At 34.4% G+C, this 24,870-nt stretch overlaps 5 protein-coding genes across 6 annotated transcripts in view; 3 read left to right on the top strand and 2 right to left on the bottom strand.

The window, feature by feature from the left end:
• Window positions 1–1,247, top strand: part of LOC123206933 (ubiquitin-activating enzyme E1 1-like) — a 6,101-nt gene extending 4,854 nt beyond the window's left edge. For both annotated transcript variants that reach the window (XM_044624235.1, XM_044624227.1), the window contains 2 exons: window positions 1–369; window positions 495–1,247. The exon at window positions 1–369 is cut by the window's left edge and continues 64 nt beyond it. In XM_044624235.1, the coding sequence (XP_044480170.1) occupies window positions 1–369; window positions 495–1,091 (966 nt within the window). In that variant the 3' untranslated portion in view covers window positions 1,092–1,247. The remainder of the gene's footprint in view (window positions 370–494) is intronic.
• Window positions 1,248–1,528: 281 nt separating this feature from the next.
• On the bottom strand, window positions 1,529–4,247 carry LOC123206948 (LRR repeats and ubiquitin-like domain-containing protein At2g30105). Its single transcript, XM_044624248.1, has 10 exons — window positions 3,732–4,247; window positions 3,540–3,634; window positions 3,240–3,383; window positions 2,894–3,004; window positions 2,701–2,801; window positions 2,460–2,597; window positions 2,344–2,392; window positions 2,109–2,174; window positions 1,889–2,008; window positions 1,529–1,807 (listed from the first exon to the last, which is right to left on the bottom strand). Exons 1-10 carry the CDS (start codon window positions 3,880–3,882, stop codon window positions 1,697–1,699), a joined length of 1,086 nt encoding a protein of 361 aa, XP_044480183.1. The 5' UTR covers window positions 3,883–4,247; the 3' UTR covers window positions 1,529–1,696.
• A 1,190-nt stretch (window positions 4,248–5,437) lies between these two features.
• LOC123199999 (LRR repeats and ubiquitin-like domain-containing protein At2g30105) lies at window positions 5,438–9,492 on the bottom strand. Its single transcript, XM_044615070.1, has 10 exons — window positions 9,131–9,492; window positions 8,944–9,038; window positions 8,391–8,540; window positions 7,587–7,697; window positions 7,377–7,477; window positions 6,683–6,820; window positions 6,484–6,532; window positions 6,249–6,314; window positions 5,847–5,966; window positions 5,438–5,756 (listed from the first exon to the last, which is right to left on the bottom strand). Exons 1-10 carry the CDS (start codon window positions 9,300–9,302, stop codon window positions 5,646–5,648), a joined length of 1,113 nt encoding a protein of 370 aa, XP_044471005.1. The 5' UTR covers window positions 9,303–9,492; the 3' UTR covers window positions 5,438–5,645.
• A 1,538-nt stretch (window positions 9,493–11,030) lies between these two features.
• LOC123203712 (uncharacterized protein At5g39865) lies at window positions 11,031–12,570 on the top strand. The gene has a single exon (XM_044620162.1). It carries the CDS (start codon window positions 11,364–11,366, stop codon window positions 12,147–12,149), a length of 786 nt encoding a protein of 261 aa, XP_044476097.1. The 5' UTR covers window positions 11,031–11,363; the 3' UTR covers window positions 12,150–12,570.
• Window positions 12,571–20,396: 7,826 nt separating this feature from the next.
• On the top strand, window positions 20,397–24,737 carry LOC123209215 (probable inactive receptor-like protein kinase At3g56050). The gene is made up of 9 exons (XM_044627086.1): window positions 20,397–20,894; window positions 20,988–21,126; window positions 21,764–21,835; window positions 21,919–22,062; window positions 22,147–22,290; window positions 22,784–23,202; window positions 23,276–23,466; window positions 23,550–23,682; window positions 23,887–24,737. The coding sequence occupies exons 1-9, from the start codon at window positions 20,780–20,782 to the stop codon at window positions 24,486–24,488; spliced, it is 1,959 nt and encodes a 652-aa protein (XP_044483021.1). The 5' UTR covers window positions 20,397–20,779; the 3' UTR covers window positions 24,489–24,737.
• The last annotated feature ends 133 nt before the right edge of the window (window positions 24,738–24,870 follow it).

The following is a 24,870-nucleotide window of genomic DNA, read 5'->3' as shown; positions in this document are numbered from 1 at the left end:
ACCAGTACCGGGGCCCCGTTCTGGTCAGCCCCAAAGCGATTCCCTCATCCACTGCAGTTCTCAGCCGCTGATCTTAGTCATCTCCATTTTGTTATGGCTGCATCAATATTACGGGCTGAGACATTCGGCATTGCAGTTCCTGACTGGGCCAAGAACCCTCAGATGTTGGCTGAGGCCGTTGACAAAGTAATTGTCCCAGAATTTCAGCCAAAGAAAGATGCAAAAATAGTGACTGATGAGAAGGCTACCACACTCTCCACTGCTTCTGTGGATGATGCAGCAGTTATCAGTGATTTAATCATGAAGTTAGAGCAGTGCAGGAAGAATCTACCACCAGAATTCAGGATGAAACCAGTTCAGTTTGAAAAGGTTAAAATTCTTTTCATCCCTTGTTCCAATATTTGTTTACGGCTACTATGCATGGTCCTCATGGGCAGTACCTTGATAATTTTAATTTGTTCATCTAAACTAAACATTTTTTTGTAAATGTGCAGGATGATGACACTAATTATCACATGGATATGATAGCTGGGCTTGCCAACATGAGAGCAAGAAACTATAGCATTCCTGAGGTTGACAAGCTAAAAGCCAAGTTTATTGCTGGAAGGATTATTCCTGCTATTGCAACCTCCACTGCAATGGCAACAGGTCTTGTATGCCTGGAGCTATACAAGGTTCTGAATGGAGGGCGCAAAGTGGAAGACTACCGCAACACATTTGCTAACTTAGCATTGCCTCTATTTTCCATGGCTGAGCCTGTCCCACCAAAGGTTATGAAGCACCGTGATATGAGCTGGACTGTTTGGGACAGATGGATCCTGAAAGACAATCCCACCCTGAGGGATCTTATCAACTGGCTCAAGCAGAAAGGGCTGAATGCCTATAGCATCTCATGTGGTAGTTGCTTACTCTTTAATAGTATGTTCCCAAGGCACAGGGAAAGGATGGACAAGAAAGTTGTTGATCTGGCAAGAGAAGTGGCCAAAGTAGAATTGCCTCCATACCGATGTCACCTGGATGTTGTTGTGGCATGTGAGGATGATGAGGATAACGATATCGATATTCCTCTGGTGTCAATTTACTTCCGTTAAGTGTTGTTTTCCCAATCCACCAGACCATCTGATTTTACAATGAGAACCCAACCCTATTATTCAAAGTAGTATCTTTGGTCATAAGGTACAAAATGAAAAATTTTACATCAGATTCACTTTACATATATAAACTGAAAGCAACTTTGATGATTGTTATATGTTTCTATATTTGCTTTATCTGCTGCTTATATTGACCCTCCGTACGTAGTCTCCTTAGCTGTTGGCCACTGCTTGAACAATAGTTTTAAATCATTTGACCGTGTCAATTAGCCCCAGATTTTTTATGGTATTTTCTTTGGCATGATTTACCTTTGTCGCTTTCGTTCCTTAAGTGCGTGTGTGTTTATTTTTGGAAAGAACATAAGCTGGAGTCAAATTTATACAGAAATACAACAGGCTTCTTAGCTTCCAAAAGAATTTCCGAGAATAAATTGTATGAATACGGTGATGTATATTTATCTCTGTTTGTGCGGATAAATTTGTAAAATCAATTGACCAGTAAGTATTCTCGAGTCAGTAAGGTTATGTGCTTCTGTTCAAAATGAAAAAGCTGGATTTTTGTCGGTAACTTCCACAACTGCCATCTGTAACCTAAAACAGATCACTCAATTTTTATCAGCATCTTCGTCAGATTCAGCAGATTTAAAAACTCGGAAATGTGTTTGCTTCTGGCGCCTTGCGCGACGGCGCTGGACAAAATCTTCCCATCCTTCAAGCTATTGTCAACATATACTTTATTATATATGTGTGGCAACAAAAGGAAATGAATTGTAAAACTCTTAATAGAGAAACAAAACCTGCTCGAGGGTGTCCATGGTGATTTCTGTATTATGAAGAACCAGCGTTAAGAGCCGAGTGCACATTGTGAACAACGAATATGGGAGGCTTTTCAAAGCGTTGTTGCTGAGATGCAAAGCCTGTACAGTAATAAACACACTGTATAAATAAATCAATCCAACATTAAATTCTTAAAATTCATAACCTTGATACAGCAATCAGATGAAAGAGACTAAGGACCTTCAAATTATGCAAACTGCAAAATCTATCCGGCAACTCAGACAGATGATTTGATGAAAGATCTACCTGCACCAAGGTGAACATCAAGTCAAATAAAATATCAAATTCATGTTATATGGATGGGAAATTATCCTTCTTAATTTGCACTGCAGCCAACAGCTAAGTAATTTAAGTCACGTTACACAGATTTTAATTCCATTGAAACAAAAAAAGATACAAACACCAAGAGTTGTACCTCAATAAGAGAAGTACAGTTGCCTATAGTTGAAGGAATGGAACTAATCCTGAGCAAGAGAAGCAAGCCAATCAAGAATCACACGATAATTGCATCAATTTAGGAAAATATATTACCTGTTATGGTTGACTTTCAAAACTTCAAGCTCAGCCAGAAATCCTATTTCATTTGGGAGGGCAATTAACTCGTTGTCTGCAACATGTAGCTGAAGCAGACTAGTCAAACGACCCAGTGAGCAAGGCAAAGTCTTCAAACTGCACAAAACATGTAAAAGGCTTTACTGAAAGGCAAATAAGCTGTAGACACCAAAATTTCCACTAGAAAAATATGATACATAAATGAACACAAACAACTAACCAGTTTTTGTTCAAAGATAGATATTGTAGAAGATTCAAACATGTGAGTCCTTGCCACTTAATGGATTCATCCGACAGACCATTTCCATCAAGAACCAATTTCTACCAAAGATTTGAGATTGAAGGATTCACATTTAACTTTTAGAGGGAGGTCATTCAAACAACTCAAGTTTGGAATAGAAAAGTTTTTATACCCTCAATCCAGCAAGACAGTCTATCCGACCTGGTACACGTTGAATGGAATTTTGGCTGATATCAAGGATTCTTATAAAAGGTGCATAAGACCACACTTCATCGGGAATGCCCTATAAAGATACAATAAAGTTATCAGACAGTACCTTTTAAATACATCTAAAAGAAGAACTTTTTTATTTTTATTTATGATACTAATATCAAAGGGGAAAACAGCACTCACATTACAGTGAAAAGCAGCTTAACATTCAATCAATGAACATCTATCTACCTATGACATTCAAGGACCTCTACTAACTTGTATCATTAGGCAATTGGATTCCTGTACACAGGATATTAGTTTGATACCTTCAAGTTGCGCTCAGCCAATGATACAATATTGGTAGCCTTCCACCGTTTTATACAGCTCTCATCAACCTTAAATTTATTGTCATCCCCTACATTTGTCTTCATTGTAATGGGGCTTGGAGCCTTTCTCATCATTGGATCATTCTGTTCATTCCTTAGTCAAACAAATAAAAGTCATTTAAATGGTATAACCACCATGATTTTCCACATAATAATGTATCTTTTCTTGAAGATTACACTTATCTTCATACATTAGTCATCTTTTAGTTTATACTGAAAAAATATAAATGAAAATTTTACCCATATGTGCAAACCCTTAGTGCCCACAAGCATAATCGTGACTCCATTGTTGATCCCAGATTCTCTCAAAGTCTTGTCGTTCTCCAAGATTCGACCTTTCAACACAAAATCAAGACAAAAAGGTGATCACCAAGAAGTTAAGTCAAGATTCACTTCTGAAACATGGGTTTTGATATTTCAACGAAATGGAACCTTTAAAGATGAGTTTCTGGAAAGGAGGGAAGACATTAGTGAGAGGTAGAAGGAGGGTCTTCAAGCGTTGAACTGTTGAGTCATGCGATATAGTTACTGGTATTATTTGTGTAGTGAACTTTACTGTGAAATTAATGCTGTTTTCTTCCATCTTGCTCCCTGTTACGTCCACGAAAAGCTTTTCGATTGGTTCTGTTGCACAAACCTCTTCTTGTGCGTATTTTAAAGCCGGTTCAGGCGCCAAACAATTTAGTAGCTTTCAACAGTTTTTCTGTTTTTTTGCCGTCAGTGTTCAACGAGAGTAACTACAGTTTTGCACAAACTTCGGCTACCAATTGTGGGTTGTCTTCTCAGGCTGAGATATCTTCGTTTCTTTCGTTCCACTCCAATATGTAATTTGGAAAGATTATATAAGGTCTCTCTAATGAAGAAAATCGGTCCTTTTTTATAACTAGTACCCTTAGAGGCTATATTTCATCTTTCTTTTTCCAAGAATATAACTGTAGATTATGTAGCACAGAAACAGACATGTGGAAAGAAACGCAGAAACAAAAATATAAAAACATATTTTTTAAAAAATATATGAACGAAAATGTGAAAAACTTATAAATATAAAAAATATAATTTTTTTTATAAATATTAAATTTTAATAACAAAAATATATTAATTTATATAAAATATAAATAATAAATAATAAAAATAAATAATACTTTAAAATAGAATTATAAAACCTCTTACATAAATATGTATAAATATTTAAAAAAATAATAATAATACACATCAATCTTGTACATAAATATGTTCAAACGAGAACATCCTGTACATAGCTAAAATCAGTCAACCGGATATAACTATTCACATAGCAGGGTAGTTGAATCAAATGTGATGTTCTCTAGTTCTAAATGGAAAGCCGTACTTTCTTCACTAACTTTGCGCAACAAAAAACTGATCAACTCGATTTTTATCAACACCTTCTTATCAAATTCGGCAGAATCTGTTCTATTTTCTTCTCATGCTTTGAACTTCGTCACAATCTTCCAATCCTTTGCACTCTTGTCAGAAGAATGTTTATTATCCGTTGCAGTAAAATGACAATGAAAGAAAAATAAAAAGGAAAAACCTGGCGGAGGTTATTTATAGTGATTTCTGTATTATGAAGATCCAACGTTGAGGGCTGGGCGGCTATCCCGAAACGAATAACGAATTTGGAAAGCTTTTAATGCAGAGCCTGCAGAGTAACAGAGACGTTGTACAAATTCAAGATTAATAATTAACAACAGTTTGTCATGGATGGCCTATCTCATCCCCCTGCAGTGCACAAGAATAGGTAACTTTCATTGTTGTTATATATTGCTATATTTGCTTTTATCTGCTGCTTGTTTTGTTGATCTGTACGTAATCTGCTTTGCTGCGTGCTCGGTGAAAGCAACTACAACTTAACAGAGACCTTGCTTGTGTCAATTAGCACTGCATCAATGGTTTGTTTCCTATAGGTTGAGATACATTTGCTTCCTCGGTTCCTTTCGTGATAATATGTATTTTTAAGTCATATTGTTATCTTTTTTCCCTTTCGATACTTTCATTAATATAGCTTTGGAAAAAGTATATCCTATCCAGAGGAGTCAGAAGCAAATTTATTCAAATGTTTTCGGATTTTACCCCACATTCGATTCCTATGCAACGTAGATAATAAAAAAACAGTACCCTGGTTGTAAATTCAACAAGTTCCCATAACTTACAGAATTTCTTTCCAGGGACAAAATCCTATGCAGGGCTAAAAATTAGCCATCCTGCAATAATTGTTCTCATAACAGTAAAGTTGAATCAAAAGCTACCTTCTTTTTATCTAAATGGAAAAGACACATTTTTCATCAGTAACTTGCACAATTGCCGAGTGTAATCGAACTGATCAACTCAATTTTTGTCCGCACCTTCATCAAATTCTGCAGAATTCATCACTCTGAAATCTATTTGCTTCTGATGCTTTGCACGACGGCGCTTGTCAAAATCTTCCCATCCTTCACACTGTTTGTCAGAAGAATATTTTATAATCTGTTGCAGTCCAAGGGGAATAAATTGGGCCACTTGACAATTCTAATAAGAAAAATACAAAACCTGGCGGAGAGTATCCATAGTAATTTCTGTATTATGAAGATCCAACGTTGAGAGCTCGGTACACATCCTGAACAACGAATTTGGGAGGCTTGTCATAGCGTTGTTACTGAGATGCAGAGCCTGCGCAATAATAGAGACATTGAATATCTTCAAGATTAATTGTTAGCCAGTTTGCTCTTGATGGCCTATCTCATGCACCCTGAAGAATATACAGTGAGTGCACAATACTGGTTAACTGCTTGGTGCAAATAATTGTGTCCTCCGACAGCAATATTCTGATTTGTGAAGAATTTACCAAGGAGGTGAGAATTTATTTCTTAGAACAATCTAGAGCCTTCATATAGAAATCAGAAGAAAGAGAGTAGAAAGAAACTATATATTAAGTAAGAAGAAAGTAGGGACCTTCAAGTTATGCAAACTGCAAAATCCATCTGGCAACTCATTCAGATGATTTGATGAAAGATCTACCTGCACCAGGTGAAAATCAAGTCAAGTTAAATATTAAATTCATATTATATGGATAGGAAATTATCCTTCTTGTTTGCAGCACAACAGCCAAGTAACTTAAAAGTTGAATTGGAAAGCTTTCCAGGCAATCAAAAGAGAAAAAAAAAGACACAAACATGAAGAATTCTACCTCAATAAGGGGAGTACAGTTGCCAATATTTGAAGGAATGTAGCTTATCCTGAGCCAGAGGAACAAGCCAATCAACAATCATAATTATATATAGCATAGACAAAAAGAATCATGCATAGGTCAGTCCCATTCTGTTTGCTCTCTAACACCAACAGAAGATATCCTACACAATAATTGCATCAATTTATCCATACATTACCTATTATTGTTGACTTTCAAAACTTCAAGCTCAGTCAGATTTCCTATTTCATTTGGAAGGGAAGTTAACTTGTTGTTTGCTACATGTAACTGCTGTAGAGAAGTCAAAAGACCCAGAGTAGAAGGCAAAGTGTTCAAACTGCAGAAAAGATTCATGATAATTACAAATATGCAATAATATTATGCACACAGACTATAGTTCCAGGCGTATGAACTTAGGAATAAAAAAAAGTATGACGCACTTCACACCTCACAAGCATGCCTCTAAAGAACAGTGATTAAAAAACTACAGAGAATTAATATATGCTTGTTAGGCCACCATCACTAAGTTATACAGGAGGAAACAAAGGGGTGAGAGTAGAGGATTATTAGACTGTGGTGAAGTGGCTGGATTAGTTATGGTAGCAAAAAAAAAAAAAGGACACATGGAGATCAAAGGAAGAGGAAAGTGGACGCAATACAGATAAAAAGGGGTGCATGGAAGCGAGAGAGAGAACAAGGAAAAATTAAGGGAAAACCAGGGGAGGCTTCGACCAAGGGAGTTTACATAAAGGTAAACAACCTGTCAAATGGTACACAATACAAAAATAGGAATAGCCAGTTCAAAAGATATACATCCATGTGTTTTGCACGGGAAAGCAGAAACCAAAAATTCTACTAGACATTTGATACAAAAACGAACACAAACAACTTACCAGTTTTGGCTTAGAGATAGAAATTGTAGAAGCTTCAGACTTGTAAGCCCTGGCCAGCTAATGGACTCATCCAACAAACCATTTCCATTAAGAGACAATTTCTACCAAAGAATTGCGATTGCAGGATTTACATTCATGAACTTTTAGAGGGAGCTCATTAATAGAGTTGAAATAAAAACACCAAAATTTGCAATAGAATGACTGTTATACCTTCAAACGTGTAAGACAGTCAATTCGATCAGGTACATGTTGAATAGAATTGTGGCTGACATCTAGGATTCTTATAAAAGGTGCACAAGGCCACACTTCATCAGGAATTTCCTATCAACATGAAATAAAGTTATCAAACAGCATATATTAAAATTACCTTGAGGATACATCTAAATAAAGAAACTTCAAAAACTCTTTGCTTTTTTTATTTTTTTTATTTTTTTAAAGTTTTTTATTTTATTTTTTTGGTAATGGGGGAACGCGGCCTGGCTTGTTGGAGCAGTAATGCTTTTTTTATTTTTATTTATGATAATTATAAAGGTCTATATCTCTCATTTCAATTTGTTTTCCTCTACATGTTAGGCAACATGGAATTCTAAGATCCTCAAAAGTTTATATAAACTGACACAATGATTCTACAAATCTCAAGACCTTCATTATTTATAATCTATATTCTCTGTTTAAAGAAAATAACTCTACAATAAATTACTTCTATTGATAGCATTAATAGAGAAAACAACACACACATTACAGTGAAAAGCAGCTTGCAAGTTTTTATAGCATCTGCAGACAGGTCTTACAAAATTGACATTCAATCAATGGACATCTATGACATTAAGAGATCTGACTAATTTGTATCATTAGACAATTGGATTCCATTACACAGGACAATCAGACAAACCATTACACAATGTATCAAGTTTTTTGATATAATATCTCAATCACAATAAGAAGTGATAGGATCCATGACCAACTTAGGTAAATTTTTTTTGAAATCATTCAGAAGAGATATTAGTTTTATACCTTCAAATTGCAGTCAGCCAATGCTACAATATTGGTAGCCTTCCATCGTTCAGTACGGCTCTTATCAGGTTTGAATTCCTTCTTCTCATTCACTGCATTAGTGTTCCTTGAAATAATTCGGCTTGGAGCCTCTTTCATTATTGGACCATCCTGTTCATATAAACTCCTCAGTCAAGTAAATAAAAAACATTTAAATCCTATAACCACCATGTTTTTCCACATAAAAAACATTTCTTTTCAAATTAACATGTATCTCCATATTGTTAGACATAACAATAAGAAAATTTATCAAAGCTTCTAATTGTTACATCATGTACAATCTTTAATCACCTTCCACAAAAATGAAAAAACTTTGACTAAAATCAACTAAAATTTTCACTCGAAAATGAATAATCTTAAACAATATAATCAAGCAAGAAGCTGAAATCTCTTTTTCAAGTCTATACTTCTACAATTTTCTAAAGAAACTGTCGAAGAGTTGCATTCATAACTCTAAATCTTCATACATTAACATCAATACTAACATTTATTGAAAATAAAATGAAAAATTTACCCCTTGGTGCAAACCCTTACTGCCCACAAGCATGACCCGGGCTCCATTGATGATTCCAGATTCTCTCAAAGACTTATCATTCTCCAAAATTCGGCCTTTCAACAAGACAAAAAGGTCATCACCAAGAAGTCATGATTAAATTTTGAAACATGGGTATTGATGTTGTAACGAAATGTCGAAATGGAACCTTTAAAGATGAGTGTTTGGCCACGAGGGAGGATACTAGTGAGAGGTAGAAGAAGGGTCTTCAAGCCTTGAACTGTTGAGTCATGTGATATAGTTATGGGTATCGATTGTGTCGTAAACTTTACTGTGATCTTAATGTTGCTTTCATCCATCTTGCTCCCCGGTCCGTCCATGAAAAGCTTTTCAGTTGGTAATGTTGCAATAACTTCTTGCTGCGTGCATTCGAAGGCCGATTCAGATGCTCAACTTAGCAGTTTTCAATAGTTTTTGTCTCGTTTCCTTTTTTCGTTTTCTTTGATTGAAGGGGCAAGTGAAAATCTAACATGTCTTATTGACAACCGCCGTTGCTTGCCAATCTGCTCAGAATTTTTATAGCAGTTTAATCTTAATTTTCATACAATTTTATTTATTAAATTTAATAAAAAATATTTTTTAATTAAAATAATAAATAATATAAAAATATTTTTAAGGAAATATATTATAAAATTATAACTTAAAAATCATTAAATTAATTAATTTTATAATTAAAAAATATAAAAATCGATTTTAATGTGAAAAATATTTTAACATATATATCAATTTTATCAAGATAATAATTTAAATCTGATATTTTTGTTGTAATATTTGATTTTTTTAATAAAATATTACCGCCGTATAAATTAATTCATCTTGATTAACCCAAGTATTCATCTGGTTCTCTATTTTACCTGGGTACAGTGTGTTAACGATTTCTATTTTAATTCGTGTTAGAGCAATTAATAAACCAATAACCAGTCTTTAATCAACTGGTAGAATACATTTTATGTCTTAATAATATATTAGATTTTTTTTTATAGTTTCAGATTATGAAATTAAATAATTAAATTATTTTTTTTCAAATTGTTATTTTATTATAAATATACGTTTTTCTAAATATATTTACCATATTATTTATTATTTTAATAAAAAACAAGATTTATTTTATCTTAAAAAATTAAGAAGTAAGAATAAAATTATAACAAAATTTATATTATATTAATAGCTTTTTAATATATATTAATCTTTTATTAGCTATTAAATCAAACTAATATAGTATAATATAAATTTTTTGGGTAATCAAATATTATTAAAACCCTAAGAGGTAATTAATGATGGTAAATTTATTTTTACCAAAAATATAATTAACCCATTTCGGAAAATATAAAAAAAATATATAATTACTTCTGAGATTAAGAAAATATTTTCCAAAGATAATTCCTTTATATAAATTTTTATTTTACCAAATTAGTCATAACAATCTAGGTATCCTTTATTTTGTTCCGGTTCCTCTTATGCATAAAAATATGTTACGTACAAGTATAGTTGGCCAGCTGCGAAGTCAAAGATGATAATTCAAATCTTGAACACAAAGGTAAGACTTTTTTTCCTGCCAGCTCTGAAAGGTTAAACCAGTTAACCAATGTTGCAATATTTAGGATGCTGCTTATGTACAGGTTGAGTTCGAAAGCCCAAGAAATCACAAAAATGGGTTTTCATGTGAACAAGAAGAACTTGAGTTTAGGTTCAATCAAATCGGATCAATCAATCAGCACATGGAATGTTATGTGGTGATGGAGTTTTACTTTGCTCTTCACTTTCTTCCCTGCTGCAACCAGTCCATGTGACACTTTTCAGAATCCACTCGCACAACACCCACCCACAGCCACATCATAGCTCTTTTAACTTTAATCTTTAGCTTTTGGGAACCCAATTGATTCTTTATTTCCATTCACGCCTTGTCTTGTCTCTGCCACAGTAAAATTATATATTTATATATATGTTTGGTTTCTTGACAACAGCTCACATGTTAGGATGAATTTTTAGCTCATTTTCTTCATTTCATGGCTCCTTAACCCATAACTAAACTGGCCAGGCAAATGTTGAGAGGATTTTAGCAGAATTAAATGAGTTTGATTTAAGTCATTAGTTCTGAGGTAATTTAATGTTGTAAAAATTCAGGCTAATGCAGATTGCAGAAAAAAGCATCAACTGATAAGGAGGACCTTCCATCTAAAATTAGGCTAAAAATAAAACATACTCTTCCCGTCCCCAAATTTCAAACTCTCTAGAAACCCACTAACACAAAACAAACCCCTTCACCTCAACTGCCTTAACCAAATCAACATCTACCATTTTGAGCCTTTGTTTTATACCATCTCTTGTTCTCTCCATTATTTCGACTTTTCCTCTTCAATTGTTCTCGAACCCAGTTCTCGATGTGGCGGCCGTGGGCTAAATCGCCCGTCAAAATCCACGATACGTCATCACAATTCTCATGCTCCTCCTTCAAAGACATCCAAAGCCTCTGCACAGAAGATTCCCTTTCAACCACTTCCACAAACACCCCAACCAGAAAAGCTTCCATTTTTCACCGTGTTCGCTTAGCTAACTCTGTCATCCGCGCCTTGGGCCCTCGCCCACCACCCCAACTCGACACCTCATCCTTCCACGATAACAAAAATTTACCTCAACCTCAACCTCAAGATTTACAACCGCCACCGCCGCCGCCGCCAATCTCAATCCCCGGAGCAGAGAAGCGCATTGTTGTTTACTTCACAAGCCTGCGTGTCGTTCGTTCCACGTTCGAAGATTGTAAAGCCGTCAGATCCATTCTCAGAGGGTTTCGTGTACAAGTTGACGAACGAGATCTGTCCATGGACTCGAATTTCATAAAGGAGTTACAGGTGATTCTGGGCGTTAGTCAAGGTAAGTTGACTCTGCCGAGGGTGTTTATCGGCGGTAGGTACATTGGTGGGGCGGAGGAAATTCGGCAACTTCACGAGACGGGTGAACTCAAGAAGTTTGTTGAAGGGTTTCCCACAGCTGATATTGGAGCGTGCGACGTGTGTGGCGGTTACAGCTTCCTTCTGTGCGACGAATGTGACGGTAGTCACAAGATGTACGCGGAGAAAGCTGGCGGGTTCAAGTCTTGCGCCGTATGTAATGAGAACGGCCTCATCAGGTGCCCCTCTTGTTCTTTTGCGTCATTTTCAACCGTCTGATTTTTAGATTTGAGATGATAAAAACAAAAAATATGTTTTTTCTTCTATTTTTTGGAATTATTAGTTCTCTAGTTTTTTATTTTTTGTAATTGGGTGAAATTGGAGGCCCACAGATGGTGAGACATAACAGGGGACCGTTGGATTAGTGTTTAAGATTTGTATCAGCCTCCACTGAGTCTTGTTAGTATTAGTGTCCTTTTTAATCTTGTACTGACATGGAAGGTGGACTATCTATACATATAAGATCAGAATAATCTTTATGTTATTGTTATAATCTTTTTCATGATGTAAATGTAATTAAGTCATTAAGTGTTTTAGAGTAATGGCTTTATGAACCTTAATGTATATTATGAAAAGTATTAGCTTTTTGTGTTCATCTTTGAAGTTGGAATAAAGAGATGATGTAAGTTGTTCCTGCAAATTTACCTTCTTCCATGAGAAAATGATGCAGAAATCTCTGGAATCCACTCAGAGAATGTGTTTAAATCTTCTCTTTTTATACTGATACAGTGGTCTCTTTTCATATTTGACGCCAGAAGCACTATTGCTGGCTGCATAGTTGACTACATTTTGAGCCATCCCATTTCAATCAAGTTGTAGGTACAATTTTGACACCTGATTTGCTACTGGAGGGAAAAATTGGTCAGGCTTTTACTATTAGAGAGCAACAATGTGCCTAAAATAGCTGAGCTTTTCTAAGGAAGGTAGCCTAGGTTCAAAAGTTTTTGGGTAGGATGGAGCTATCACATGAAGGACATTACATCCCTAGAACATTTTGTTCTCTTTCCTTCACCCACTACTATAATGACTCCTCAATTTTGAACTAAATAATTAAGTTTACTAATGACATGGTAGGTTTATGCAGTTTTTCAATGGTAATGTAAGCTAGCAGAAGATTATCCTAAAAACTGCCAGAATCTTTGGTCAGAATGTTAATATGTCACAGTTTGTATATTTATTTCTTTTTTTAAGGTTTAGAATAATAGACAGTGGCGGGCGAGTGCAGATCTCACGTTGTGAAAGCAATTATTTGTATTTGGTAGGCCAAAACCAAATTGCCATAAGACTTTCAGAAGAGCTGATCCCAATTTATGGCATCCAGTTCAAAAGGAATCGAATTTAGCTTTTTGATGATCCCAAAGTGAATTATATTTTCCAGAATTACTGCTGAATTATTGACAGTGGGACACATACACACAAATGTGCTTAACCAGGTGTTAATCATTTATAAATATACAAACAATAAAACTATGTGTACTTATTTTTGGTATACAATTTATATACATAGATTAAGTGTTATCATGTGATTGGATGTTTCTTTATCATATGATAACACATGTTTTAAAATCACCTAATTACATGATGACATATCATTGTGTACATGAATTATATATAAAAAATGAATACACATAATATTGCTCTAAACATTCAGTTCTTCAGCTGCTTCACTGGTAACAGGTCAAGTAGTACTCCCAAAAGAGAGAACGAAATTTTGGCTTCCAGCCTCGGAAACAACCATAGAAGCCATTCATTTAACTAAAGAAATTCTGAAAGACCACCAGTGACTGGCCATACGTCAACCCTCAAATATAAAATAGTATCGACGATAATGGTTGGCCCATCAATGTTTTGACACATACTAAAATATGTAAAATAATAATGTATTAATAAACTATTGTTCATAACTCAAGAATTTTATTTACCAAAATGATTAGGAGACAGAGTTTCAAGCAAATGGGTGATGTGTTTCCATACTTCAACTCGATAATTGGACATCTGTCAATCCATAGAAGTGGAATTCTGTGAAGAAATATGGGCTCACAAGGAAATTCAGATTCAAGCAAGGATTAGTTTCTGATAAATTTGTTCTCTTTTTAAGTTATTATGACCTATATCTTAATGTAGAAATTTTGATTAGCTGACGATTAGCCAGGCAGTAAGTTCAAGCATTATCATTATCACCATACAATTTATTACTATTTGTATTTTAACAGGTGAGTTCTGTTAGGTGAGGGTAGATTACCAGCCGCAATCAATAATCTTCGGTAAGAAATTTTGTCACGCATCATTGAAAAAACCCTTCATTTTAATCCCATTTCAGCAGCAGATAAGTTTGAAAGAACAGTCTTATTATTATGAGAGAGATGTTGATGTAGACTTGATGCACAAATATGCTTTGTATCTGGATATTGATAATCAGATGACAGATACTTGAATTATTATTGTAAGAATAATCTGCAAAAAGCATAAAATATACATCAGTGTAATTCCTGAGAGGGCACTATTTAGAGTAGAAATCAAATGAGAACTACAATGCTGCAGAAGTGTGATAAAGTGTTCTGTGAATGACAATGATGGCTTCAATTTTTTTTTTTATATTTAATAATAGTAAATCTTTGCCCCCTTGTCTCCGGTGCTTGATTATGGCCATATATACCAAATCCCTTGACACTCTAAAAATTGACAACTGTTATATTCTTTTCTGATTTCAAAGACGTTCAAAGTTGGGCCTTTTCAGTACAGGCTGGATGATTACAATTCAACAGAGTCACCTCTGGAAGAAATAGGAATTTATTTTGCAGATAAATATGCCCAAGGGATCGGCTTTGAGTTCCTTCTCCATCAATCTCCACGGAGGATTTCTCCAATGATGCTTCTTCTGTCTTATTGATTGGTGTGTATTGTTATTTTTTTCTTAAATATCTATATGCGTTCACTTAAAAACAATTTATAATAAATTCTATGAGTATATTTTATAGTATTTTTTCTCTTCATTTTTTTTATTATTTATTTTTATATTATACAAGTTTATGTATTTTTATTATAAAAATTTAGTATTTATAAAAAACCCATATATTTTTCATATTTATAAGTTTCCCTATATTTCCGTTTCCTATATTTTAAAAAAAATATGTTTCCACGTTTCCACGTTTCTCCATTTCCGTTTCCGTGCTATATAGCTTATTGTCCTCTCCTGTATATTATGACGACCACTCACATAATGTTGCAATTTGTAGCGATGATTCGCCTGTTATGTTCGCAGTGGAGTGGTATTTACTAGACTTGGATGAGGTTGATATACCTCTAAATGGTCAGTTCATGGCTGATGAGTTCGAAGATTTTACAGAGTTGATGGTCAGTGGCAGCAGCCCTGTGTCACATAATTATTTGCAGTTGCTGAAAGAGAATGCTAAGAACCTGAATCTACTGTCACCAATATCAAATGAGGCATCATCTATTGACGTCTAGATACTGCTATCAGATCAAACAACCCTGGTTTTTCCCCCAGAAAAGATGGAGCCTCTGAAGGTAGCTAGGGACTCAATCAGTAACACGGGTATCACGGAAATTTAAGTGAAGTGGAAAGATTAGAGTGCAGTGGATTTGGTTCTTTCATTGAAGGGAAACTGCTTCAACTCCAAGCATTTTTTCAATCAATGGAATGACATTTCTCTGCTCACTATTCGGAATCAAGAGTAGCAATGGAATGTCAGTTTATGGCACCCAAGTTTCTTCAGTTGCTGGCTTTCAGAATTTGGATGAAATTAGTACCAGGAAAAGCATGGCTCTCTCTGAGATGGGGTTGAAAGCCTGGAGATAATCTAAAGAAAATCATATGGAGGCTAAAGAGCTGGTTGAGTGAAGTTTACGGTCTGTATTGGACATGAAGTGCAGGCGAAAATGAGATGGTTTTGGGCTGTATAGGAACTCCATTGGTGAGAGTTTCAAGCTGGAGATAAGGAAATTAGTGACTTTGCAAGAGATACATATACATATTTCTATGAAGGGTTATATTATTTTGCAGAGATGATTGTAGAGAGGCCGATACAGATAAAAAAACAGTCAACCAAAAAAGTAAACAATAAAAGAGAGTTTTTTAAATGGCTCGGTTGTCTCATCAAAACGTACGTTCAATGTAGTGTTATTCACTCACAAAGAGCAATTACAAACAGTTAGTAAGAATACAGAGAATGTGTTGAGTGGGATTGCTTCAGTGGTCTCTAAAGATTGGAGAGTTTCTCCAACATCAATCTCTTCCTTTCTTAATTCTGTCATTTGTTCACTTGTGTTTTGTCTCAGTTATTATATACGAAACTTGTTATTTGACCGAATCATTCATTTTGTATTTAAAATGTCGTTAAAATAATATTTTGCTTTTATATTTAATATAATTTAATTATTTTGATCGGCAAAACGATGATTATATCTAATTATATATTTGTAACAATTTGAAATCATGTTTGAGAGTAGACACAAACAGTATTACTAAAACATTCTTATATTCAAAGAGCTTATACCCGTATTGAACATCTATACTCATTTAGTACATCAAGTTATTTCGTCACTAATTTGCTAGGCACACACCAAGACTCTATACCCGCAAAGTGTGATTAGATGCAGGGATTTAAACTCCTCTTGTTGAAAACTTTACCGTCCAACAGAAATGATTAAATTCACTAGGGTTTATATTCCTAATCTCTATGACATTTTAAACCGGAACTTGAGAGGCATGAGAGAGATTTATGTACTTGCTCAATATTATCTGGGATGCCATTCTAGACAACGCAAAACTTGCAAAATACTTTTCACATCATGACCCACATGTATCTTTCCCATCTTAAACATACTCAACAAAAATTCAGAAGACAGTTCATCATTCTGTCTACCAATTTGGAGAGTGAACATGACACTCTACTCTCTGCCGATTTAATGTCTCAACATGAATTGTTCATACGCCATTTTCTACAACTTTAAGAGGTTGCCTTGTCTGTTTCTATAATGTAAAGCCCCCACTTCCATTTGCACTGGTAAAAATTCAAGACCAAGTAATCAATTATGCTCCACCATAACCGGACCACTTAGACTTAGCTTTTAAGTGATGGTCCGCTCAAGGGTCTGACCCGAACCCTAAGCCCTCCGTTTGCAAGTAGACATGTAACATGTCAAAAGATAACAAGATTTTATTTATTTTATAATTAATTACCCATTACCACCCAAAAATGCTTTAACAAAACCAAATGCATTTGTTGTCTTTGTATGGTGAAGGGTCATTTAATTGCTTGGCACATCTAATTTGGGTGGACCAAATGGCTCCTTTGATTGTCCAGTCACCTAGTCAATTACTTTATTTCATGTTCATAATTTATGAATTTTAATCTAAAATTAATTTGTAACGATTTTTTTTAGGTTCCATTACCAGAAACAAAAACAGCAAATTCAATAAATCGACTTGACCCGTGATATAGACGCAATGAAAATTTCCAATTTTAACGTTAGAATTCCTTTTTCTGAACATAAAAACATCAATTCAATAATAAACCACTTGACTCGTGACATAGACGCAGCTTCATATTTTCTTCATCGTGTATCAGGTCTTGTGGACTAATTCAACAAGGCCAAATAACTTGTTCCCACCCAAGGTTAGATGTAGTTTCAAATTCCTACCTCCTAACTTTTAAAAATTCAAAATCTCATTTATAAAAAAAATTATGCTAAAATTTTCAGTTAAAATTAATGATAAAATTATTATTTAACAAAAAATTTAAAAACTAAAGTTTTATTATATTTTTTCTCTTTAGTTTGAAAAATAATAATTTTACTATTAGAATTTTGAAACCATCATTAAAAGTGACAAAGTTTGTCATCTTCAACAATGATTTTAAAACTCTAAGAGTAAAATTATCACTTTTAAAATTTTGGATAAGCCAAAGGACTTATTCCCACCCAAAATATGTTGTTTTCTCAAATTTTTCCTTGTTAATTTTGAAAATCTCATTTACCCACCTATGACCATTTAAATCTATTAGTTTTAGGGGTAAAATCATCATTTTATATTTAATATTAAAAATAAACTTAAATTTAATTTCATTTTTTCCCTTAAACCCTAACATTTAACAATTTCTCTCAAACTCAAGTTTTCAAAAACTGTATTTTCCCCTTAATGTTTCTAAACTTTTAGATCTAATTTTTTCGATGATGATGGGTGATCTCCAGACACTGTCTCTTCCTCTCTAGTGAGTCCTTCTTCCGGTTGTGCCCCTTCTAACGCTGTGAGATGTGGTTGTCGATGAAGATGAATTGCCCATAGTTGGAAACCCTAGGAGGAAAATGTAGTTTTTAAAAACTTGGGTCGGAGAAAATTGTTAGTTTTTAGGGTTTAAGAGAAAAAATAATATAACTAATAGACTCAGTTAATTTTAACTGTCTATAGGTGGGTAAATGAGATTTTTAAAGTTAATGAGAAAAAATTTGAAAAATCAGCATATTTTGAGGGGAAATAAGTCCTTTGACTTTTTGGATAAAAGAAAATGATTAGATTTTTAAATTAACAAAAAAAATATAATTAAACTTTAATTTTTAAATTTTTTAATTAAATAATAATTTTACCTTTATTTTAACCAAAAATTTTAATAAAATTTTATTTTTAAATGTGATTTTAAATTTAAAAAAAGTGGAGGATAGAAGTTAGTTGTATGCCTAACCTTGGATGGAAATTTGGCCACTTCGACAAACATCACTTACACACAAGCCGATTGGACCAAACACAAACTGATTGAATCGCTACGTGTCATCAAATAATTGGTCTCTTCATAAGTCTTTGATCACAGGGTCAGTCCATAGATTGTGCAGTATTTCATGGAATTGACTGTATCATATCATATATTTTTCTTTTTCATTTTAAAAAATGAAAATGATAATAATATCAACAGATTCCATGATAGGGAGAAATCACATTGTCGTCCTCATATCCTGAAGATCAAAACTAAATCTGACACAAAGGAAGAGCTCTGTCTCTGTCACATTAAGAAGCAAGTAAATTAGCATATTACTACTAATTACTTTACTTTTATTAAATTATCACATTATCATTGACAACAACGATGATAATTTATCTTTAAGGGATAGTTTAAGTAACAAAAGAAAAGATTTATACGTAAGAGAGTATAAGTTTAAATTTTTTTTGATGACATATAAAAATTAAACTTTTGACTTACCTTATTTAGTAATTTTAAAATCAATCACTAAATTTAAAATTTGTCATATTTAATATAATTAATTCTGACCTAATGTGTTGGATGATCCAATTCTAATAGTCTCTTAGTGTTTAAAAAAAATAGTGATAAGTGGATCACATCAATTTTTAAGATCACCCTAAATTGGTGTCTAATCATGTCTCACCTAGGAAAGTGTGAGTTAGCTATTTAAATAGTTAAAAGGCCAAAGGACTATTTTCCATGTAAAATATGCTGCATTCATAAGTTTTTATTACTTAGTTTTAAAAATTTTATTTACTGACTCATAGATGATTAAAGTTAACAGAACTCTAATCTTTAAAAAATTTATCTCATTTTCCTTTTTAAAAGTTTAAAAACTAAAATTTTCTCCTCTATACCAAATTTTAAAAAATCATATTTTTTTCCCTAAGGTTTAGTTTCAATATCTTGTTACCTTCCCCGATACCAGTCGGAGGGGTTAGGGTGGCGTTGAGATAGGTCGTTGGAGGAAGGAAAACTATCGAGAGGGAGAGACGGTTGGTGATGACGTCGGAAAGAGTAACCAGATATTGGAACTAAAGCCTAAAGGGGAAATGTGATTTTTTTTAAACTTTGTATAGGGGGGAAAAGTTAATTTTTAAATTTAGAGGGAGAAAAATAAAATTATAATTAAGTTTATTTTTAATATTAAATATAAAATAATAATTTTATCTTTAAAATTAACATATTTAAATTATCATAATGGATAAATAAGATTTTAAAAGTTAATGGAGAATCTTGAAAAGTTCTTTGGCCTAGTTAAAAGTTATATATAAGAAGGTTCCATTATGGCACAAGGCTAAAGGATTTATTCTCATCAAATGTTTACCCTTTTTTTTTTAATTTTTATCTATTAAATTTTTATTTATTGTTTTTTAAAAATTAGTTGTTAAGTTTATTAGTTTTATAAAATTGTTTAATTAGTAATATTTAAAATAAATTAAAATTTTATTTATTTATTTTAAATTTTAAAAATTAATAATTTTTTAAAATTAAGTTAAAAAAAATATATATTTTTTTTCATGGGTTCACTGTTTATTCACCAATCACTCCTTCAGATGATCTGTTTCTTCTGGTGCTTTTTTTTTTCCCCCCTCCTGACAATCTCTCTTTCCCCATCTCTCCCGCCGTCCGGCCTCCAGTCTTCGGTGTCAGTGTCAGTTACGAGAATTTAAAACAACGTTTCTGGTTGAAGAAAGAAAATTCAATTATAGCACTAAATAAATGAGAAGTGCATACAACGCGTGAATGGCACATGCTCTGTCTAAATTGACAAGTGGGCCAAGCAGGGCAGGGGGTCAAGCCAAGACTCAAGCCCCTCACCACAAGACAAACCAAAACCTACGTCAATGGATCGCCGCGTTTGAAATTTCAACTCGCCAACACAACTCGGAAACATAACATCTCTCCGTCTCTTATTTCAGCTAAACATACAATAAATATTTTTCTCAGTTTGTGTGTCTTCGGTGAAAATTTATACGTTCTGTATATATATTCTTCTTCTTTGATTATCTCAACTTAGATAACAGGCAGCTGATACAAAACGAAAAAAGGTGTTGAAACAGAGTATAATATTATCGCAAACTACTTCTGTGAATGGATGAACGGTGGAGCTTTGGCAGTCGGTGGAGCTTCAACATGGCAGCGTTCATGGTGGTTTTATTTCTGTTTCTTCAGAATCTGAGTCCTTGTTCGGCTCTCAATAGCGAAGGTACAGTTATATGTATACATTTTAATCGTATGTCCGTACAGTTTCAGTCAAAGTTTTTGCAGAGAATGATTTTGGAGGCGTCTGAACGTACAGGATTGGCACTGTTGAGGTTTCGGGAGAGAGTGTTGAGAGATCCTTTTGGGGCGTTATCGAAGTGGAATGATAGTGAGACAGATATTGATCCTTGTTCATGGTTCGGTGTTGAGTGCTCACATGGAAAAGTAGTCATCTTGTGAGTAACTTAATATATCTTCTCAAGAGTCAAACCTCTTTATTCTAGCTTATTTCTAATACATTTCTCAGTTTTGCTCTGATACTTTATAGTTATTGATGTTTAAAGTAAGTTTTATAACTTGTCTTGTTAATAGGGCCGGAGGATTTACAGTGTTTTTTGAATTTTTTGAGACTTAATCATTGTGATAACAAAGTCTACCGGAGTGTGTTCTTGAATGGCTTTCATCATCTTTCAACTACTCTCACTTGCACGGTTATCGAGTCAATTATTGAGTTTGGTTGAAAGATCTAAACAGGGTTTTTCTTTTTTTTGCTACGTTGAGTATAGTATTGTTAATGAAGAACTGAAAATTACATAAAGATTCTTTTTTTTTAAATGACGACAAAGTACTTAATGCTGCATATGTGATGCTTCCGAAGGAATGGTCTTTGCAATTTCTCCCATTCTCTGGTTTTTTTTTTTTTAAATCTTATCAGCATTATTAAGTGTAGCGTTTCTTTGCTGTTATTTGCTATGTATTTTTTTACACCTCCAATGGTTGAGCAGAGAGTAGTTCTTCTATGTCTTATTTACCTTCCTTAAATGTGCTTTAATCTGCCGTCCATGAGGTCACACATGTTCAATTTAATTGCAGGAATTTGAGAGATCTTTGCCTCGGAGGAACACTGGCTCCGGACCTTGGAAAACTCCCGAAATTAAAATCCATGTGAGCATGCATTTTGGCCTCATTATGTCTATAATTCTCTCCTCTCTATACGTTGTTTTGAATCTCCTGCCTTTTGTTTACAGTATTCTTCGCAACAATTCATTTTTTGGGAACATTCCTAAAGAGATCGGAGAACTGAAAGAGTTGGAAGTGTTGGATTTGGGATATAATAACTTTAGTGGGTCGTTTCCTTCTGATTTTGGCAATAATCTGTCTGTAACTACCCTGTAAGTTGACCCTTCAATGTTACTTAAGCTATTGTATGTTTTAGAAGCTCTTTGATTGAATTATCTTGGGATTGTTTTCTGCAGTTTACTGGACAATAACCTGTATCTTGGTGGCATGTCTCCTGAACTATATGAGCTTAAGACACCTTCTGAGTTTCAGATGCAAGAGAACCAGCTAACCAGTGCTGCTTTAAGAGCACCTTGTGACAGAAGATTATTATTTTCATGGTAAGCGAGTTCACTGAGGGCGGTACTTTTCAACCTTTTTAATATGAAGCCCCTTCAAAACTGTGAACTTTAGTCTTGGTTTAATCTGCCCTTGAAAATTAATCCCTTTTCTGCATCTTGGATCTTTCACGGTGTAATTATTTTTGTTTTTTGAGTCTCTATCTAAGAAATCGTGTGGTATTACTTAGAACTAAAGGTGAAGGAGGAAGGGAGAAAAGTTTCCCGCATATTGCAAGGAAGCAATGTTTAGCTTTGGTTACCGAATAATGTTAGGATTCTGTCAATTAGTTAAGGGAATGATCAGATATATGTGTGAATCATCAAATCATAAGTGATGAAATTGGTTTATGATCTTAATAAAACTGTAATAAGCTACATTTTCTTTTCCACGTAAGACTGAGAGGTGCCGAGGGTCTAAACATAAGTTAAAGTCAAGCTCATATCATTCCATTTGCAGAAACTCTCTTAAAGTACTTTGTTTTTTATTCATCAGGAAAACTATCCGATCTAGAGATATCGCTTACAGGAGAATGCTAACTTCTGCAAAGATCAGAAGGATGGGTCGAGCTCTCATTTCTGCTCCAGGATCAGTACGACCTTCAAAGTTTCCATCACCGTCTGCTTCACATATGGTTGCACCACTTCCTGCAAATTCACCAACTGTTGCTCCCACACCACCTCCATTGCATGCATCTCCAATGCCTTCTCCTGCTTTACCTTCAAGCGAAACCGCGGGGGCCCATTCCAAGTCAGAGCATCATATGGTTCTAGTTTTAGCTGGAATTATCGGAGGTTCATTCTTGGCTCTGATTTTTGCTATTGGCATTGTCTGCTTCAGAAGCAGTAAGGTGGCTACTGTCAAACCTTGGGTAACAGGGTTAAGTGGGCAGCTTCAGAAAGCATTTGTAACTGGTATCTCCTTTGTTTCTGGCATGTTCACCTCATTACGTAAGCCTGCATACTCATATATTAGTCTTCATTTCAGGTGTACCTAAACTCAAGCGAGCAGAACTTGAAGTAGCATGTGAAGACTTCAGTAACATAATTGGCTCTTATTCAGATGGTACTATATATAAGGGAACTTTATCAAGTGGGGTTGAAATAGCTGTAACATCTACTTCTATCAAATCTCATGCCGATTGGTCAAACACTTTAGAATCACAATTCAGAGAGAAGGTAATTGTAAATTAAATGAAACTTTATGGATGCAGCATAACAATATCGCTATCGCTAAATGTCACTTTTGGGCCTTTTTATAGATTGACACATTATCAAAGGTAAATCACAAAAATTTTGTGAACCTCATTGGGTTCTGTGTAGAAGATAAACCTTTCACAAGAATGATGGTTTTTGAGTATGCGCCAAATGGAACACTCTTTGAGCATCTTCACAGTAAGTTCCTTTAACCTCCATAAACTTTAGTATAAGCATAATAAAGCATTCTTTCATTGATATTGTATATATATTGCAGAACCTTCTTATGTTAGCTGAGAAAAAACTAGGACATGAGCATAAAGAACCTTAAAACTCACAATAAATGAAAATATATGAACTGCTTTGTGATTTGAATGACATTGAAATCTGGATTTCTTCAAGCACAAGAAGCAGAGCATCTGGACTGGGGAATGAGGCTACGCATAGCTATGGGCGTGGCCTACTGCCTTGAGCATATGCATCAATTGACACCTCCTGTTGCTCATAGAAAACTGCAATCTTCTTCCATATACCTGACTGAAGATTATGCTGCCAAAGTATCAGACTCGAGTTTCTGGAATGACAAAACTGCAGCAAAGAATGAATCAGCTTCAACGGAACCCTTAGAAACCTTAGAAAATTATCTGGGAAGCAATGTCTACAACTTTGGTGTTATTTTGTTTGAAATGATAACCGGTAGGATCCCATATACAGTGGACAACAGCCCTTTCGAGGACTGGGCATCAGCGTATCTGAGAATGGAACAACCATTAAAACAAATGGTGGATCCAACTCTAAAATCTTTTCAGGAGAATGAGCTAGAAAAATTGCTTGAAGTTATCAAGGACTGTGTCCACCCTGATCCTGGACAGAGACCACCAATGAGAGAAATCGCAGCTAAGTTAAAAGAAATAACAGCAATGGGACCCGATGGAGCAATACCAAAATTATCTCCTCTCTGGTGGGCGGAACTTGAAATTATGCCCACTGAAGTAAGTTCATAAAATGGAATTTAGCCTTGCATACTTTTAAAATGATCTTGACCTTTTCTTTTCCCTGTTTCTGTTGTTAACCCCAGAAAGGCTGATATGTAGAGTAGATGTTACTCTGTCTTATATAAGTTGAGGAAATACTTTTGTAAATAAATGGGACAGACATGCTGGTTTTTGTTTGCTTTCTCTCTTGTCATCTGAATATGATTGTATAAATTTCTGCATATAGTTTATAATTATAACATCAATAAATTGAGCTTATTCTTTCTTTTCTTTATAAGCTGCTCATGCATTGGTTGGCTATCTCAGTTGAGTCAGTTACCATCCTTATTTTTAAGCATCGTCTCTTCAGTCCCATCATTTTCTCAAATGAAAATACAATGCACAGTACTAC

The sequence above is a fragment of the Mangifera indica genome, chromosome 2 (assembly GCF_011075055.1).
Source record: "Mangifera indica cultivar Alphonso chromosome 2, CATAS_Mindica_2.1, whole genome shotgun sequence".
NCBI lineage: Eukaryota > Viridiplantae > Streptophyta > Magnoliopsida > Sapindales > Anacardiaceae > Mangifera > Mangifera indica.
The sequence above is the reverse complement of the archived record's forward strand: the minus strand, read 5'-3'. Positions and strand labels throughout refer to the sequence as shown.